We start from the raw sequence: 17,887 nt of genomic DNA, 5'->3' as shown, positions 1-17,887 counted from the left end.
AAGAAGAGCTGCGTGCGTGCACGTAGTTCTCTTTTGGCTTTTCATTTTCCTCCGAAGCGGCTGCTTCCGTTCATCTCTATCTGGCTGCTATGTTTCATTAAATGCTTTATCATTCTTGCTACTGACACGTCTTGGGTCACCTCAACTGGCGACCAGAATGGCGACTCCACGTGCAGTAACCCAGCAAAGAGTGGCTGTAGAAGATAGCACTTGGAGGTTTTGCAGCTCAGGAGTGTTCGATCCCTCCAACGAAAAGTGGAATATGTACCCAGTATGGTTTGAAGGAGCTGTTCCTGTGGCTAGGTTCACCGAAGACGCGGACAAATGCAGCCTGCTAATAACGTCTCCGACTCAAGAGGTTTCCAAACATTTGTGCAACCTTGTTCTGCCTCACGAAGTTTTGACCGCGGCATATTTCAGGGCTGACCAGCAGACTTGCTGGTCATGATACTCCCAAAAACAGTTTGAACGCCTCAAGCTTTTCACGACAAAGCAAGGTGGTACGGAATCAGTCAACGCCTTTCGGCCATCATCGCTCACTGTGCATGTGAAACTGAAACGGATGTTCGTGCTTGCTCCTTGCTCACAGCATTCATTGAGAGCATTCGTTCTCTGCGAGACCAACGCGTTCGTGCCAGATTGGTACTGGAAAAGGGGCTGACGCTGGATAAAGATGTTAACTTGGCTGAGAACGTCAGAACCTAAAACAACAGCGCCTCTGCCCTGCCTTCCGCGAAGCCTTCCGCAACATTGTTTACGCATTTTCTTATTTATCACGATGCCGCTGTGAAACCGCCGCATGCACTCGGCAAAGAGCTTACCAGCACAGTCGTTTGTCATTGCCGGACATCAGGCCTCTAGAAATAATGCCATGTTCCTGTTCGTACTTCCTTAAGCACACATCTTCGGCATCGGATATAGTTTTTTGATTGCACTGCAAGCCTGAAAACGAATAAGACGACATATTTGGGTACTCATAAAGCAATTTAGAGTCCCCCTTTTATAACTTGCCTAGGGAATACCCCCTGTTAGTAGCTTGACTTGTCCCATACAGATATATCAGCGGTAAAAACCGGCGACGGATAAAAGCGCGGATATTTTTTGCTGCTCTCGTTAATTGCCTGCCAGCCTTATCCGCAGTGCCACCGAAACGTTAGCAACAACAATAAACAAAAATAACGGAGTAACGAGACAAATAAAATAAGTTCCATGCATGTGTTGACAAACGAAAGTGGATGCTTTTATTTGTTCTGTTTGTTGAGTGCCTCGCGAAAGTGTGTGATGGATAGAAGCGAGGTACTTAGCAATGTTGCCAAATTCGAAAGCGTGCCAGTGCTGCAGATTGCATCACTCTGCGTGCAACCGTCGGCGGCTTGATTGTGGCTAGAGTCAGGCGGACGCCGCTCTCTGGTTTTCGCGATGGTTTTCGGGGGGATTGTCCATGACTGACAGATTGCTACGGCGTGGCGTTGTCAAAGGCCAATGTCTAGACTGCTGGGCAGTATGAACGCGCAGTTGACATCGTGTAACTCTCACCGAACTCACTCGGGGCATCCGTGCACATTTGGCATCCGCCGATCAGTCATGAAAGTGCCGGTACGCAACAGGTGGGTATTGCATGGCTTTCGAGCACGTTTACCAATATTAACCATGCAAATATTAACCATGACCGTGCTTCCAGCACAACCAGCTCTTGTAGTTTGTTCAGACGAAGAAAACGAAGCTCTGTGCATCTATACTGGTAAATTAACCTTCTATGGTTAGGTTGTTACGTTATATTGGACTTCCGTTTAGTTTTTCTCAATGTAAAACTTTTCCTGCTTTCAGACTCAAGTGTCCTGGCCAAACATGACTCAGATAAAAAGGTGCCTTTTCGAGAAACGGGCGCGTAAAATCAGTTTTTTTCTCTCGAAATATTCCAAACGTGTGCCTGTTTCAGCGGATACCTGCACGAGCGATACATTAATTGAAAGAGGCAATAAAATATGAAAAAAAATTCATACCAAGTACAGCAATGGGGGACACCTACAGCCAGCGAAATCATGCCTCGAAGTAGGAACAAAATTCCGCTAGAGAACATATTCGCCACTTTCTATATGACAGAGTGTTCGACCTGCGCGCGTAAATTTGCGCTTGACCTGCTGACATGGATGCATACTAAAGAATAAAAAAAATCGCGTGTGTAATCACCTGCGAAATAATGCGGACAGCATTTCGAGTTTACAGCAGCGGGGCGCAGAATATATTCATTTAATAATCCCGCATTAAAGTATGGCGTTTACAATGAGGATGCAGTATATGGGCTTTCTTTATCTTTCACATTTTTGTAATATAACTCCGACTTCAGAACACAAGACATCTTGCATGACAACGGATGTAACTGCGGAACGACTAATCCTCAATTAACAATAACATCCATTAATTCACTTAATATATATAGTGTGGGAGGTGTCATGTCGCCGTGAAACCCGTTGATAGCACCGGCGCAATAAGAAAATCAGGCTGGGGGCAAACGTGTTCTCACCCGTGCGCATTACGGCCTGCAAAGGAGCCGAAGTGATAAGGAGCGCACTGTTGGGGCTCAGTTGGTGGCGGAAGTGCATGTCTCATGCAAGAAAATAAACCTCGTTCGCCGTTCTGTAGTTGTTGTGTTCGGCTTCTTCGGGGTTACGGCGGGTCGTATTCGAAATCACCACGGGTTTGTGGGCCGCGGACCCTACAAAATTGGCGCCCAACACTGGTGTTTTCGACCTGCCGTACCATTTCCCCGGGGATTCCCCGTGCTTATTTGTTCCCGTCAAATAAGCACACAGGACACAGCCGAAAGCAGCACACAATATTGGGCCCATATTGGCTGGTCATTGACGATACGGGTGGAATATGGGGCCCGTTTCGCCAAAATTGGGAAAATCTTGGCAATATTGGTCCCATATTGCTAAGTTTGAGCCAATATTAGGAAAATCCTGGCAATATGGGCCTCATAGTGCCTGTGTGCACCTCATATTGACTGATATATGAATATTAATTGAAATACAGAAAATGGCAAGTACTCGTGTTGCACAAATGCCCAAGCAGCACAGCAAGATTGGACGTTGAAGTGTGTGGAATGCCCAATTCAGTACATCGTTACATCCAGCAACTTCCCGCAGATGATACAATCGACAATCAACAATCCGAAACAATCAACACACATAGCAATCCCATTGTAACATTCACTCGACAACTCAACTTTCCACATACTGGAAGCAGCCGCCACCTTGATTCGCGATGCCAATGCAACTGGGTCTAACTGACTGAGAGCGAGCGTGGCCGTTTGAGCGAAATCACGCGTCCTACAGCTAATGCGCATGCGCGACAGTAGGATCGGACGTTTCATACCGGCTTCAATGTCTCTGGTTACTCAAATGATAACGGAATCGCGGCAGGTCAAGTAAAAAAACACAAGTTAATGCAAGCAATGTGAATTGCTCTGCAATTGCAAGTGTTTCGCTCCTGTGCACTCTCGGAGCGGGTTGGAAATTTTTGGTTTATAGACCGTTGCGATCCCAATGAAGGCTTCTGAGGGATGTTTGGCACTGGCAATTCCGTGGGACTGCCCGTGTCCTTCAGCAAGACGAGTGTAGCACCCGTTCTTTGTTTTTGGGGCGATGCAGTGTTTTTTTTTGTAAATCTATGGCAATGCGTATCAATGAGATTTGCAGAAATGAAAAATAAAAAAAGGGGGAAGAGAGAAATAATATCAGTTGTGAATGTTAAACCGGATAAAGCTTTATTATTACACGGTCTCCCCGTTGGCATTATCACAGAAATATGGGCAACATTGGCGCAAAATAGGCTTGCCAAGATAGGCAGCCAATATTGGTTCAATATAGAGCCTGGTTGCTCTCCCCATGTTGGTCCAGTATTGAATCAATATTTGAATCAATCAATATTGAATCAATACGCATATATCCCCATTTCTCTCTGAGCACATTTAAGCAGCAGTTTTGGGACGAGTTCCTCCCCCTAAACTATGTGATGCGTATGCGTGAAGAGCTTGCAGCCCGAACGCAGCATAGTGATGAGAGCCGTTTGGAAAACGTTCGGGCGATTCAGGAACTGTTCTCTCAATACAGATTTTTTGGGGGAATTACAGTACATATTTGAAATGCAACGTTAAATTGGTTCTGCCTTTGGATCGCAACGGCAAACCCCTTCCCGTTTCGTCCGCGAGAACGATCGTCACTGAAGGAATTTCGAATTGAGACAGGTTAAAATACTGGATGTTATCTAACATGTAGGTGACGACGTGCTTGTCTTTCTCGTAATAAAAGGGTAGCATTTTTCATATAGGTTTTTTCCCGCTCCCCACGTACGTGGGTTCAACGATACCCGTGTAGACGATTATATTGTGAAACGGGGGTTCCAGGAGCACCTCGACGGAGCTCGTGGCATCCTCCTCCTCCCCCGTGAACACGGTACGCGATTCGAAGTCCAAAAGCACGGCCAGGTACTCGGAAAATCCTAAGGTGGAGGTGCCCTCGGAAAGCCGAATTTTACATTTCTGTTCGGTTCTGTCGAAGCTGAAGCGCACGCGTTCGCCTACGCGCTGGTTAATCGCACCCAGAAGTGCTTGCGGCGTCGCATAATATCCGGAGGGAGGGGCATATGTACTTGCAAACATCGAGGAATTTTCGTCTTGGTCGTGAAAGAAAAGTGGCGCGCTGCGGGGAGAGAGACGCGTAGCGTTTCTCCGTGTCCCTCGACGGGTGTGAGACGTAGCAGGTTAAAAAAGGGTTCCAGTACGTGCAACCCTTTCGACGTTTTCACAGAGTAGATGTTATTCGCGAATTCTAGCGAGGCGTCCAGCTTGTGCGTCTGGAAATACTTGTTGAGTGTGTTACGTAGGAACGTGGTTTCTGAATTCAAAGTGACGTCGCCGAAAGCGACGGGTGCGGCGTGCTCCAATAAGATGGAGGTGGCTTCGCGTTCGCTCAATTTGGGAGGCTTCACCGCACGATCTGCTTCGTGGGACGCTAACGAGGCGTCGAGCGCCTGTGCGAGCCGAGGGTCCAATTCCACGGCTTACACGTCCACGGGTAAGACGAAGTCGTATCGCAATTTCTTGTACACGAAAGAAACGTTAAATTCCGAAAGGGCTTTTCCCAAATCCCTCTCGAGATCCGAGGTGACACAAAAAGTTCTCCCGAAAGTGTCCTCGAAACCTTGATTTCCCCATCTTGCCTTTCGTACCCAACATTTAAAGAATCGTTGCTTATGCTGAGATCCATCAGACCGACTTTATAGCGATTCGAGAGCTGAAGTGGACTATCGAAAGCTACCATGAAGGTGTTCAGTTTATTCGAGAGAAACTTATCCATGCTGGCATTTGACAGCAGGTGGAGGTAGATATCTGACGTCATTTCCCAATCTTGACCACGTCACTGCTTGGAACCCAACTGTCGTGTTCTTTGTCATAACCGAACCAGCGAACCAAGGAGAAGCTCTGATCGTTCACTTGCTTCTTTCTCAGCACTTTCGTTGCTGGCCAGGGCTGATTGGCGTCTCGGGGTATGACGAGAACCTCCTCCGGGTAGAAAGATCCGTCCACTTCCTTACCCTGGTAATCTTCCAGGTGCTGTCCTTGTGAAGCACGGAAACGAAGTGGTATTTTCCGGTTACTCTAAAATAGCGGAATATTCTGTCGCGTAAAGTGCGTATCACACGTTCTGCCTGCGATGCTTTGATTATTGGAGAGAAGGTGGAATACATGTGGACCTTCTTTTGGGACAGGTACTCCTTGACGGTCTTGTTGTAGAATTCCCCTCCAAAAGATGCGTGCAGTTGCATGCGTGCAGTTGCGTGCAAAAGATGCAAAAGATGCGTGCAGTTGCTTTACCTCCCGAAAAAGTCTTATCATGGCCCTTTTCATTTCGGCGGGGTGCTTCGTCTTTAGCGGGAGGGTGCGCAGAAAGCGGGAGAAGGAATCGATCACCACGATAATGTAGCGGTAGCCGCCGTTGAATCACTTGTATTTTGAAAAGTCGGCGAGGTCCATTTGCCACACGTCGTTGATCTTCAGCGTGATGATGCGTCTCCTATTAAACTTTCTTCTGACCGATGAAGCGTGTAGGCATTCAGCTTTCTGAGAATGGCGAGAGGCTTCTTTTTGCTCAAGTGATGCGCTTTTCTATAGCGGTCCACACACCCCAAACCACCCGCTGGTTTCTCATATCCCTCCGTAAGTTGTCCACGCAATGGAGGCTTGCTGCTGCTGTTGAGGCTCGCGAGATTTCGGCAGAGAAATCAGACGCAATAGTTTCGACACTTGGGGAACCAGGAAGGTTTCTTTCCCGTCTTACGTTGCAACAAATAATTGACGGGTTCGTAAACGGAGGACTGCCTGATGGGCTTGCCCGACACGGAGACACAACCCTCGCGATCCCAGGAAAGAACCTTCTTTAATTCCGAGACGACCCTTTCTGCTTCCTCTTCGTCCACCTCTGGAGAGAGGAGCGAGTAGTCAAAGTCATTTGTAGCATCAGACGCCTTGTTTTTATTGCCGTAGGGGTCAAATCCGTACTGCTTGAGTATGCGATACAGTGGTTGCAGTATGAGTTTCACTTTGACGTCGTCACTCTCCTTCGACGAAAGAATGTTTCCGATGGTGGAGGTGGTCACTTCAATTCTCTTGGCCATTGAAGAAAAGGCTCAACACGGCGGAAAATAGGAGAAGAAGAAGGCCCTGTTCTCGCTGCTGAGACAGATAGCTCTTCAAACGTTACGGATTCTTGTGAATCTTTTTGTAGGCGGGCCGTCACAAAAAGCGTTTGTGCTTCTTCAAACGCGCGAACGTGTATGGATCTAGAGCCACCTTTCCGTTTAAAACATTGAGTCAAATTTCGGAGAGGTGTTTCATGTCGGACGAGGAAGACGTCGCGACGCCGCGGAGGGGATAGAGTGGAGAGTACTTTGAGTAAAGTGAGGTGAGGGCGGAGACTCATTTCGGGGCGTAGATATATTAACATTCACCTGGAAAGATATTGCTACGCAACCTGTGATCCTCGTGCGTATAGTTGCAAAGATTCACGAGTAAATAAGCGTGGCGTGACGACATCGCTTGTTTATATGCGTCCAGAAAATACTCCAATATTTTTCTGCCAAATAGCTGTTACCCGAAATGTTCCTTCTTGTGCACGCTGCGCACGGTGCGCCACAGGACGACGTAACTGGCGTTGTAGGATATAGTTCTAAAATGGCTACTGTTGTAAAAGATGTTTTTAATGAGTAAGAAGATCGACGCATTGGCGTGGTGAGAACACCGAATGAAAAGATCGGTGACGTCCTTCAAGGAACCAGTGTCGGTCATGTGATCGTCGACGGCGATCAGCGTAGCGCGCAACGTGTCCCACTCTCGCGGTAGCTCCTTTGTAAATTTTACGGAGTCCCCGAATTCGTCCTGCGTGCTCGGCGAAGCATATTTCTGCACGTAGAATATTTGTGACTGACGCTTGTCCACCATGTCGTTCAGGTTCCTCAGCACGTTAGCAACGAAAGTAGATTCGCCGCACATGGACGGGCCGCTTAAGACACAGCGAAAAGGATGACGGAAACGAAAAGGTTTGGGGGAAGACATGTTGGGTGCGTACACACTGCACGAAGAAAAATTAAGAGACTGAGACTCGAAGAGAAATGCATCGCTTTTATTTACACGTTGTCTTCGTCCTCTAGATCGGAACTGCGTTCCCAATACAGATTATCCAGGCTAAGGTTGGACTTCTTTTTAGTCACCCTGTCCGCTGCTAAGATGCGGTCGAGCGTCTTCATCTTGTCCTGACATTTCTTGCCGTGCTTGCAACCATTCCAGGTGGTCGACTTGAAAGTCGACTGGTCGAAGTGGCGCAGAGGGCGCTAGGAGCGCGCGCGCGAACGCATGCGTAGCTGCCGCGGCGCGTTGCCCCAGTCAGTTGCTGGAGAGCAGACATGTGCTCGGTTGCTCCGCAGTCCCCGCGCCCGCTCAGTTTTTGCCTGGCTGATGAGCAGTCGCCGCGAGGGAAGAGGTGAGTGATTTGCCGCGTTGTTTTACCGCGCTCCTTTTCTCGCATGTTTGCCATGCCCCCCCCCCCCCGTGTTTAGCGGTGACCAACGAGTGATTTGCCGATGTTTGACTGCACTCGTGTTAAGACTTTTCTCGCATGTTTAGACTTGTTCAGCAGTGACCAAGCGTTTTCTCCGTGTTGACGCACGTTTAGCGTTTCCTGCCTTGTGTTAGCTGCATAGTGTTGGGACGCTGTGGTTAGGCCTAACCGATCGCTCCTATTAAGCCTTTTCCCCAATGTGTACTGTTTTCTCCGTGCTGTTTAGCAGTAGCAGTTAGACCTTTTCTCTCGCATGGCTAGGCTTGTTCAGTAGTGTTGCCATTTTTACCTGCCGCTAGTGCCTTGTTCTGTCTTTCTCGCATAGAGTTACAATGGTGACGCCATCTGGTGTGATGCCTTGCAACTAAGTGGTCACCTGTCGTTGACCTCTGCAACTGCTGGCTGCCAACCACCAACATGGCAGGCGGGTGTTGCGGAGCAGTTTCTTGGCTGCGGCATCGTCGGTTTTCGAATAAATTGTTTCTCTCCGCTCTATTTCTTTATATCTATTTTCTACATTTTTTTATTTTTTATGGACTCTCGTAGTGCACAACGCTCAGCTGGTCTGGACACGAGTTTGATGCTCCCCAATTAGTGTGGTACCTCCCTGGAGGGCGCTGATTAATGTGGGGGGTCCCAATTAGCTCTAATTGCTAATTAAGTCGTGTTCAGGACAGTTGAGCATTGTGCACTATGAGAGTCCATACCTACTACTTGTGAAATAAAATTCAGCCAAATGTCTTGTAAAAACCTAATTATAGAGACTGCCTCAGATACGACAGACGAAAATCTGCCTGCCCGGCAACGTGAAATTTCTCAGCAGTCAGAATCCACCCATTTCCCTTAAGGAGCTTGACCAAATACACATCCAATTCCGTCGGAAAAAACCTGATTCGGTCCAAATCCAAATCATCTGCCAAAATTGTGATTCAATCCAAATCCAAATCATTTGTCGAAAATGTGATTCAATCCAAATCATCTGTGAAAAATGTGATTCAATCCAAATCCAAATCCTCACCATATTTTCCCCGTAAATTGAATCCCAAATCAAATCCACGAGCCCTTTGATGGATTTAAATCCGCAACACTGGTTCAGATCTCTCCTCTTTGTTCCCAGCATCGTGTTTTCCGCTTTCTGCATTTAATGCACAAGCTCACGGAGGTGGGCAACTTCACGACGTACACTCTGTAGCAATGTGTGTCCCGGCCCGACCTCTAAGGGAACTCTGCTGACATATGTCTGACAGCGTGTAAAGGAAACACAGGAAAACCCCCAGACAGCTCAACTCGGACCGGCATTCGATCCCGGGTACCTCCCAGTCTCGACGTCACATGGCCACCATACTCAAAGTTGACCAATCGTCGCCGACAAAAACGGCACGCACCACTACCATATGGCTCACAATAGGTGCATCGTCCTGTTTTCGGTTTATTTGCTTAGCAAAAGTTTGCGTAGGTATATATCAAAGTACGTTCGCTTATCGGTGGTTTCATATGGACGATGGATTTCAGTAATGGATGTTTCTCAGAAAATGTGTAACGACTTCGTTGATTATTGAAGTTTGGCTAATTTTTCGTCCAGTACCTGCACACACTGTCCTACAGGTGTTGACCTGTCCGCCTAAGCCACCTGCTAAGATGACATCGGTGCTGCTCTCACAGCTTTTTAATAGAATATGCATCATGCCATATTGTATATCAAACAATTATATATTAACAGGAAATAAATCAACATGCAACAATAATGCAGAAACTTTTGAATTATACAAAGTACACTACGATCCTAGAAACTATCGCAAGTGTGGAGCCGTTGAGTTTCTGCGATTTCTCTCATATGCCTTATTGGGTTTGACACTGACGCATTCAGTTTGTGCAGGATTATCTGATCCAGTAGGGAAACATTTTCTGTTTGGCCTTCTGGTGCCGGTTCTTCGAACACTACCTGCACTGCTGGTAAGGTTACAATACCGCGGTCTTGTTCTGGTCATAAGGCTTGTGTGTCCCCCCAAAGAGTAATCTCAACAACCTTAGACAATCGTTAGAACGACAATGGAAGACAGCAGATGGTGTAACACACTCCTCCTGAGGTATGGCGACCCTTACTACCGACGCCACAAAAACTGCTGTTCCTAGAAGACATGTAGGATGCATTATGCGCCAGCGCTCTTCCTGTGGTTATACTCACAGATCGAGTTCGATGCTGCACATTGGTTTGTCATTTCGCGCTGTATCTTCGCAACATAATTCTGAACAAGTTGTTCACCACATCCTTTAGCTTTTAGTTGGTCTGGAACACAATTCTTCTTGTAGTCCAACGTGCTGCAAAAGATAGCATACAAATATATGTTACATAAGAGGGACCTTTTTCGTGGATAATAAAGTGTCACATAGGCTTCGACTAGAACGGATCGGTGTGTACAGCGGCCCGCGCAGGAGTGGTGGAAGACTCTTCTTTTGTGTTCGGTGCGGCAAGATATGTCACACATGAATACAGATAATTCACGAAAACGCAAATGCGTGCGGCGCAAGGATTCGACCCTATGTTCAGTTTAGGGATGCTATATTTAGGGCACCAAAATGGTGTCGATTCTGGTGTCGACTTATTGTGACTCCGGTAGAGGCTGTACACAATAACAATCATGATTTCCATTCCCTCGTGTTTTTTGTTTTTTTTTCTGTCAGGCATTCATTCATTTAAAGAAGAAGCATTCTCAACAGCTGACTCCGGCCCCACTTGCGACAGGGTGTTTGGTAACGGCAGGTTTTATCTATGTTATTAGTGGGATAGCATTACTGAGCTACCCCTCAGAAATTTCTGTGGCCGGCGTCAAAAACTCAGCTCGGGCGATAGGCGGAGCCACGTCAACCGAGGGCGCAGACGCGTTTATGGCAACGTTTACCGATCGGGTGCATTTGCTAGTCAAGGCTATCACGAGGCAGCTGAGGGCATTGTCATGTTAGTTTAGATTGCATCTTGGAAGCGAGACAGCCGAAGGTCTCCTCTAGCTTTCCACACAGAAGAAATGCCGAGACGAGGGACACGGAAAAACGGGGACAAAAGATTGCTTTCTAACTATTTGATCGCTTCAGTATGGATTTATATCACAAGCTCGCTCTCTAGCTCTCTAGCTTGCCGCTGGTGACCTTCCACTCTTCTGGGGCAGTAGTGCAACAACTGGTGGATCGATGGGATACATGTAGCCAGCAGGTGCTCCCAGACGAAAAGTATCGAGGCTTACTCGGGTGGAGTCCACGTTCTTCGAGATGGTTCAAGTTTCCTTGATGCACGCTAAGCTCAAATGTTTTGGACGTTTGACCTAGGCACGTGTGCGTTTAGGCCTAACAGTTTGGAACAGGTAGGCTCACCTGTGCCATTATGGACCTGAAATCGCTTCTAAAAGTCGATCTCCTGGTATTGTGCGAGGAATTAGGAGTACGAACTGAGAAGTCAATGAGGAAACAGCAGCTAGTAGAGTGACTGCACCCTGCAGCAACCCTCATCAGTAGATGAGAATGAACATCGGGGTACTTTGAAGTTGAAGATAGGAGTAAAATGCAAGCGAGCTGGAGTATACTTGTATACTTCTCCCATGTTCAGGGACATGTCATCAACACTTTGAAGTTCCATAACTTAAAAACCCGAGACTAGGGGACAAAAAAAAACGACAAACACAGACAAGGGACTTTGAGGACTTTGACAAGGGGACTTTGAAGTTGCTCAGCGGTCAAGCTGAATTTGTGAAAAGCCAAAAGCTGAAGTTATTAGTAATAAGGAGCATCGGCCCAGCTAGACCACAATTACGGACGATACAGACACTTACGCCTCAAACGCCTCTTTCACACACAGACGCATAAGGCTCTTATCCCAGAGTTGTTTGAATTGGGAATAAGAACTTTTGGAAAGACAATGTCGTACGGAGGATGTTGCTTCAAGATTTCCCGCTCATTTTAATCCATAGGTCACTCAATTTAATCCAAGCTTTACCGAATTTAATCCAGTGGTCAACCAAATTTAACCCAAGCAACATATGTAAACATATTCCGTCATGGAAATTGTCATGACTGAGACTTTCATGATTACGTGAATGTAGCATGATTTATGGCTACCGATCCAACAAGCCGTGGGTTTTGCAGTGTCATGCGGTGTTTTATGGCAGATTTTTGTCATCATGACATTTCACGGCTATTTTCATGATATGCTCCATGAATTGCTTTTACAACTGTTGTTCTAAGTCAGGGCTTTACGTCGTGACACAAGTGTGATCATGAGCGACGCCAGAAATGGTAGGGTCTCTGGATTGATTTTGCCAACCGTAGGGTTCTCTAACGTGCGCCCAAATCTCGACACATGGCAAAACAAATTTATTACTTTTTTAATACCACTGCTTCAAACAGTGCCTTGCAGTGTTCTGTAACTACCGATCGTCGTCATGAGATTCCGTGATTATTTTGATTATGTGTTTCATGAATCAATTTTATAGGACTACCGCTGTTTCAAACAATGCCATTCAGCAATTCATGACTACCGACGACAATTATGACATTTCATAACTATTTTCATGATACGTGGCATGTATCAATTTTACTGGGCTAGTGCTGCTTCAACTAGTGCCGCAGTGTTTTGTGACGACTGACGGTCATTGACATTCTATGACTATTTGCATGATATGTGGCATGAATCAATTGTACTGGGCTAGAGCTGCGTCAAACAGTGTCACACAGTGTTTTGTCACAACCAACGGTCATTATGATATCCCATGACTATTTTCATGATATGTGCACGAATTAATCTTATCGGAACAATATTGCTTCAAACACTGTCGTATAGTGTTTTACAACCACCGACCATCGACTTTATGGGACTACTGCTGCTTCAACCAGTGTAATACAATGCTGTATGACCATTGATGCTCATTATGACATTACATCACTATTTTCACCATGTGCGCCATGAATCAATTTTATGGTACTCCCACTGGTTCAACTGGTGTCTGCAGTAGTCTGTGATCACCGCGGTCATTATGACATTCAATGACTGTTTTGATATATGTGCCGTGAATCCATTTTATGGGACTACAGCTGCTTCGAACAGTGTTATACAGTGTTTTTTGAGCAGCGACGGTCATTATGACATTCCATGATATCTGACACCGTCTGAAAACCGTATATCTATATAACATATCGGAAAGACCGTCGGTAGCCACAAAATACTATACAAAGGTATTTGAAGATGTGGTAGTCCCATAAAATCGATTCACGGCACATACTTTGAATATAGTAATTGCATGGCATAAGGACCATCGAGAGTCCCAAAACGCTGTATGATACTGCTTGAAACAGGCTTAGTGCCATAAAATTGATTAATGGCACATACTATGAAAATACTCATGGAATGTCAATGGCCGTCGGTAGCCACAAAATTCAGTGGCGATTTAGTGGTAAATGGGACAGTAACGCGTAGCATTAAGCGCCTTTTCCGATTCATACTTGACTTCCGGGTATCCACTTCCCGCCAATACTAGACTTCCAGTATCCAATTCCGATCCAACTCGACTTCCGGTTGTCCATCTCCGGTGTATACTTGACTTCCGGTTCGACACTTTCAATTACTATACTTAAGTACAGTTAATTACCCTTTAATCAGCCTCAATTACTTTCAATCACCATGTAGTTACCCTTTAATTACCTTAGGTAACTGCAGATTACATGAGCTAATCTTGCATTTCATTTAATTCCCTTGAATTGCGGTTACTTGCTTTAATTACTCTCAATTCCGCTTTAGTTGACATTAATTACACTTAATTACCTATGGTAACCTATAATTTCATTTGATATTTCTCTTAATTATATATATATCTTACATTCATTATCTCTAAGCTCAACTTTCTTTCATTAATTGCCTTTAATTACCTCTAATTACCTTAAATTACTCTTACCTCTTACTCTTAAGGTCTCTATTTATATCTATCCTCTCATATCCCCTTACATGGCCACTTATATACCACTGCCTCGGTGGGGCTTCGCAATCTCATATAGACAATAATTTTCGCCGGCTCCACTGCGCGGACATTTTGTAGCGTCTGTGGCGCCATCGTGCGGGTTTTTCCTGCTGGGACTGCGGGCGCTTCGGTTCAGTCCATTGGCGAAGCTGTGCGTTCGAGGTATGAATCGTTGTTCGGGCGCCCCGTGGGCTTTAGAGATGCATAAGTGTATATATTTATGCATATGAATTTGGTTTCATAAGACTTAGAAATGAAACAGAGCAAAAACCGAAGTCAGCAAAGTTCGTGGCATCTAGTAAACTTCTGCGATAGCGCAGGCGCTACATGCATTTCCTTTTTGTTGAACCACATATCGAACATAGTTATGTTCCCTATATGTATGTTTTAACATTGCGGGTAGTATTCAATGAACTGTTGATGTCATGACATGATTTTGTCTTCACATATTCCTTCACCTGTCAAGCTATGTGTTTCTCATTCACCGTTCTCACTTCCAATTAAGTATCGCCGTTCTTGACTACCAGAATATTCCTGTCACATACGAACACTTACGAACATTTAAATTTGTCTCGCACGAATGCTTGCTGGTGTTGCAGTGAACAAAACAATGACTGCTTTACATAATTAAATAAGTACACGTGTGAAGCAAGGACCCCACACTCTAATAGTAATATCAACATGATCATTATTTCTGATTGTTGTTAATAGTTCATGGTAGAACAGGTCGTTAACTCATAATGCCCCATACTTCGATTTTTATGTCGCTCTTCGCTGGAAAACAGTCCGTCAACCGACCGGCATAAAAGGGTAAAGTTACACGACCAAAGCGCTCAGCGGCAAAGGAAAAAAGGTTGTTATCACTAATCCGCGATATGGAATTTAAAATGCTAACTCTGTTACGTTGCATGAACAAGATTTTCATAATTTGATTTAACGCGTTGCTTACTCAATTGTTTTTATGCTGTGCACTTACTAGGAATTCCGTGGTTCGCGACGAACACCAGGCAGTTCGCTGTGGATCCTCAGTTAAAATTTGCTTGAATTGTGAACAACGACAACTACTACGGTAAGCTTATTTGGTGAAAGCATCGGCTGCTGTGTACACATTTGGCATTGAAATGTGTAATGAAACGATCTTCGGACTTAAAATAACGGTTTGCCGGACGCGCGGGCAAAATGAACTCGTTATTATATAATAATACTACACCAGAATTTCCTATTCGGTCAATACGTAAAACAACGTGCATCAACATGACAGCGGTTACGAATTCCCGACGCCTTTCAAGCACTGAGAACTCTGTGCAGCTGGTGTACATGCAATGCAATAGCCCTTTCGACTTCGTTCGTATTACAAATCCCGTCCAACTGCACATTTTGTTTGCGTTTATTCTTCGTATAATCAACCACAGAGCAGTATGATCCAGATAAACATTTGTTGTTGATTTAGAATAATCCAGGCCATACGAAAATGCGACAAATCATCACCGCGCCTACTGTGAACTTGCATTCCGACAGCTTGACACGCAGTCTCCGCGCCGAACGTGCTCGCAGGTGGCGCGCTGTGTCGAGAGTACGGGGAGTGCCTCGTTCGCGCTGGTGCGTAGCTAAAATTCTGGTCGATACGGACATACACACACACACATACATACAGCTAACGTTAACGCATTAAAACACTGTATGACGGTTATAGGAGTGCGCCATAGAGTTAATATAGGAAAACTCTAGAGAACGTACTTGGTGCGACGTCAACGGGATTCTCCTATCCCCGAGCGTGACCGCCCGGGCACAGCCATCCGTTGGTCATGACAGTGTTAGTGGACAAATTTCAGCCCCCTAACTACAGCCGAGCTGCTCAGTTTGTTGCCAACCCTGCTCAGTCATGTCAGACGAAACACGGGGGAACGCGCCGATGGAGGTAACGGCGTCCACCGTTAGAAGCGAGGCTAGCCGTGTAATTGCGTTGAGTACGCACGAAGCTTCGGGATACATGCAGAATTGAGTACTGCTATCGGAATCACAAGGTGAACGTTGCCATATCACACGTGAATCATATATTATCTATGCGATTACCTGCGACACCGCCAACCCTTTGCTTTCCATCGACACGGATGAAGACGTTTACCGCCTATGACGTATTGAAGTGGCGTTTGTATGCTTTGCGAGCGAGATCAATAAATCGTTAACCATCGTAACGAATGTAGGCATGCATGTCCGAAGGCAACAAAATTCCCAAGATGAATACACACAGCATGGCACACAGTAAACCGCCATTTTCATGCTGCTCTCCGAACCAATGGGAACCCGAAATGGCAAAAACGAAACCACCCGCCATTCCATGCTCTGGTCTGTCGAGTTTCGTGATAATAAGGTAACGAACGAACGGCAGCACACAAGCAAGTGTTGTAGTGGGAAAATATTCACTGCTTATTTGTTTAACGAATACATATGAGATACGAACAGAGTACGCCGAATTTAGATAGCAAGTGATGAATTTAGGAAAACGAGCACGTCAAGGTTAGCGGAATGAAGCAGCCAACGGAATGCAACGCCTTCCATGACCAACGGATGACAGCTCCCGTGTGGTCACGCTTTTTTGAGCGAGCCCGACTCCATTAACCCCCCCCCCCCCCCCCCCAGTACCATTAAAACCGTGAACTATTCTCCTATCAAAAAATTGTTGTTTGGTGGACGTACTTCGTTCCGCCAAGGCTATTATTTAGCAAGACTGAGCTCTTTTCCCGATAACAACAACACAAAATAGGCAAACTGCTGTACGTGATTGAGGAGCATGTCTTGGAAAGGGGAATTATTCTCGATCAGTTGACACTTGGCGCGAGAAAGTACCTTCTTTAGACATTTACGGGCTGTAAAACACGCACGCACACACCCTCGAATGGGTACGCATGGACCTGCATGTTCTTATTTGGCATCGCCCCAACTCGAAAATCAGCCTTGATTCCGATGCTTGTTCTGTGTTCCAAAAAAGCGGTTGTTGAGCGGTTTTTATGACCATCGAGAACACCCCTCTGCTGTTTGTATTTTTTATTTTGTTTCCCAGAACCCGGATTACTCGGTCGCCTATTTATTTCCAGTGGGTTTTGTTTAAAGTCACTTTCATTGATACACTGCTCCGTGAACAGATGCAGATTATCCGTGTATGAATGGACATTGTGACATGCGTCTCCCCTCGAGAAACATGCCATATGTAGGGAACTCGTTTCCTGCTAGCCCTTTCATGTGTTTGTATACATTTCGTTTTGAGCCACTAATGGGTTTTGGATTTGTAACATTCTTTATTTGTGACAATTATCTAATTCTGGGAAGTATCCTTTGTAATTTGCTGGCTTCAGGATTGGAGCATTTCGGAGACCTTCAGTAACGGACTAATCCTGGGGCTGAGAAGTGAGAAATTTACGTGTTTGATTTTGTTTGTGCAATTTGTGGGCGGCACCCTGATTTTGAACAAAAAGGCCCGTCGCCTATGTGTAGGGGTCTCGTGATCTGATCTTTTCCGGACTTTCTTGTCGGAAGTCGTCATGCTGTATATAGATGTAAATAAACTTGTTCCGCTGCGACCTGGCCTGGCCTGGCTCTCTGTCCGCGGACCGGACTCGCGTCGTCCCACCACACCCTTCACGACAACTCTCTTCCCAGGAACCCGAGGAAGAAGTTGACTGCGATTATGTAAGCAACGAAATTAAACAGAGAAACACGGTAGTCCTGGGAAAATCGCGCAAAAAAAAAGACTCTCTCCCCGTCATGGACTCC

At 45.8% G+C, this 17,887-nt stretch overlaps 1 protein-coding gene across 1 annotated transcript in view; it reads right to left on the bottom strand.

Annotated features, from left to right (window-relative positions):
* Positions 1-817: 817 nt before the first annotated feature.
* Positions 818-17,887, bottom strand: part of LOC135373940 (uncharacterized) — a 57,194-nt gene continuing 40,124 nt past the window's right edge. Inside the window, exons 9-10 of the mRNA XM_064606981.1 lie at positions 10,303-10,436; positions 818-942 (exon numbers count right to left, since the gene is read on the bottom strand). Of these exons, the coding sequence (XP_064463051.1) occupies positions 818-942; positions 10,303-10,436 (259 nt within the window). The remainder of the gene's footprint in view (positions 943-10,302; positions 10,437-17,887) is intronic.

Source organism: Ornithodoros turicata, unplaced genomic scaffold (assembly GCF_037126465.1).
Source record: "Ornithodoros turicata isolate Travis unplaced genomic scaffold, ASM3712646v1 Chromosome36, whole genome shotgun sequence".
Classification (NCBI taxonomy): domain Eukaryota; kingdom Metazoa; phylum Arthropoda; class Arachnida; order Ixodida; family Argasidae; genus Ornithodoros; species Ornithodoros turicata.
The sequence above is the reverse complement of the archived record's forward strand: the minus strand, read 5'-3'. Positions and strand labels throughout refer to the sequence as shown.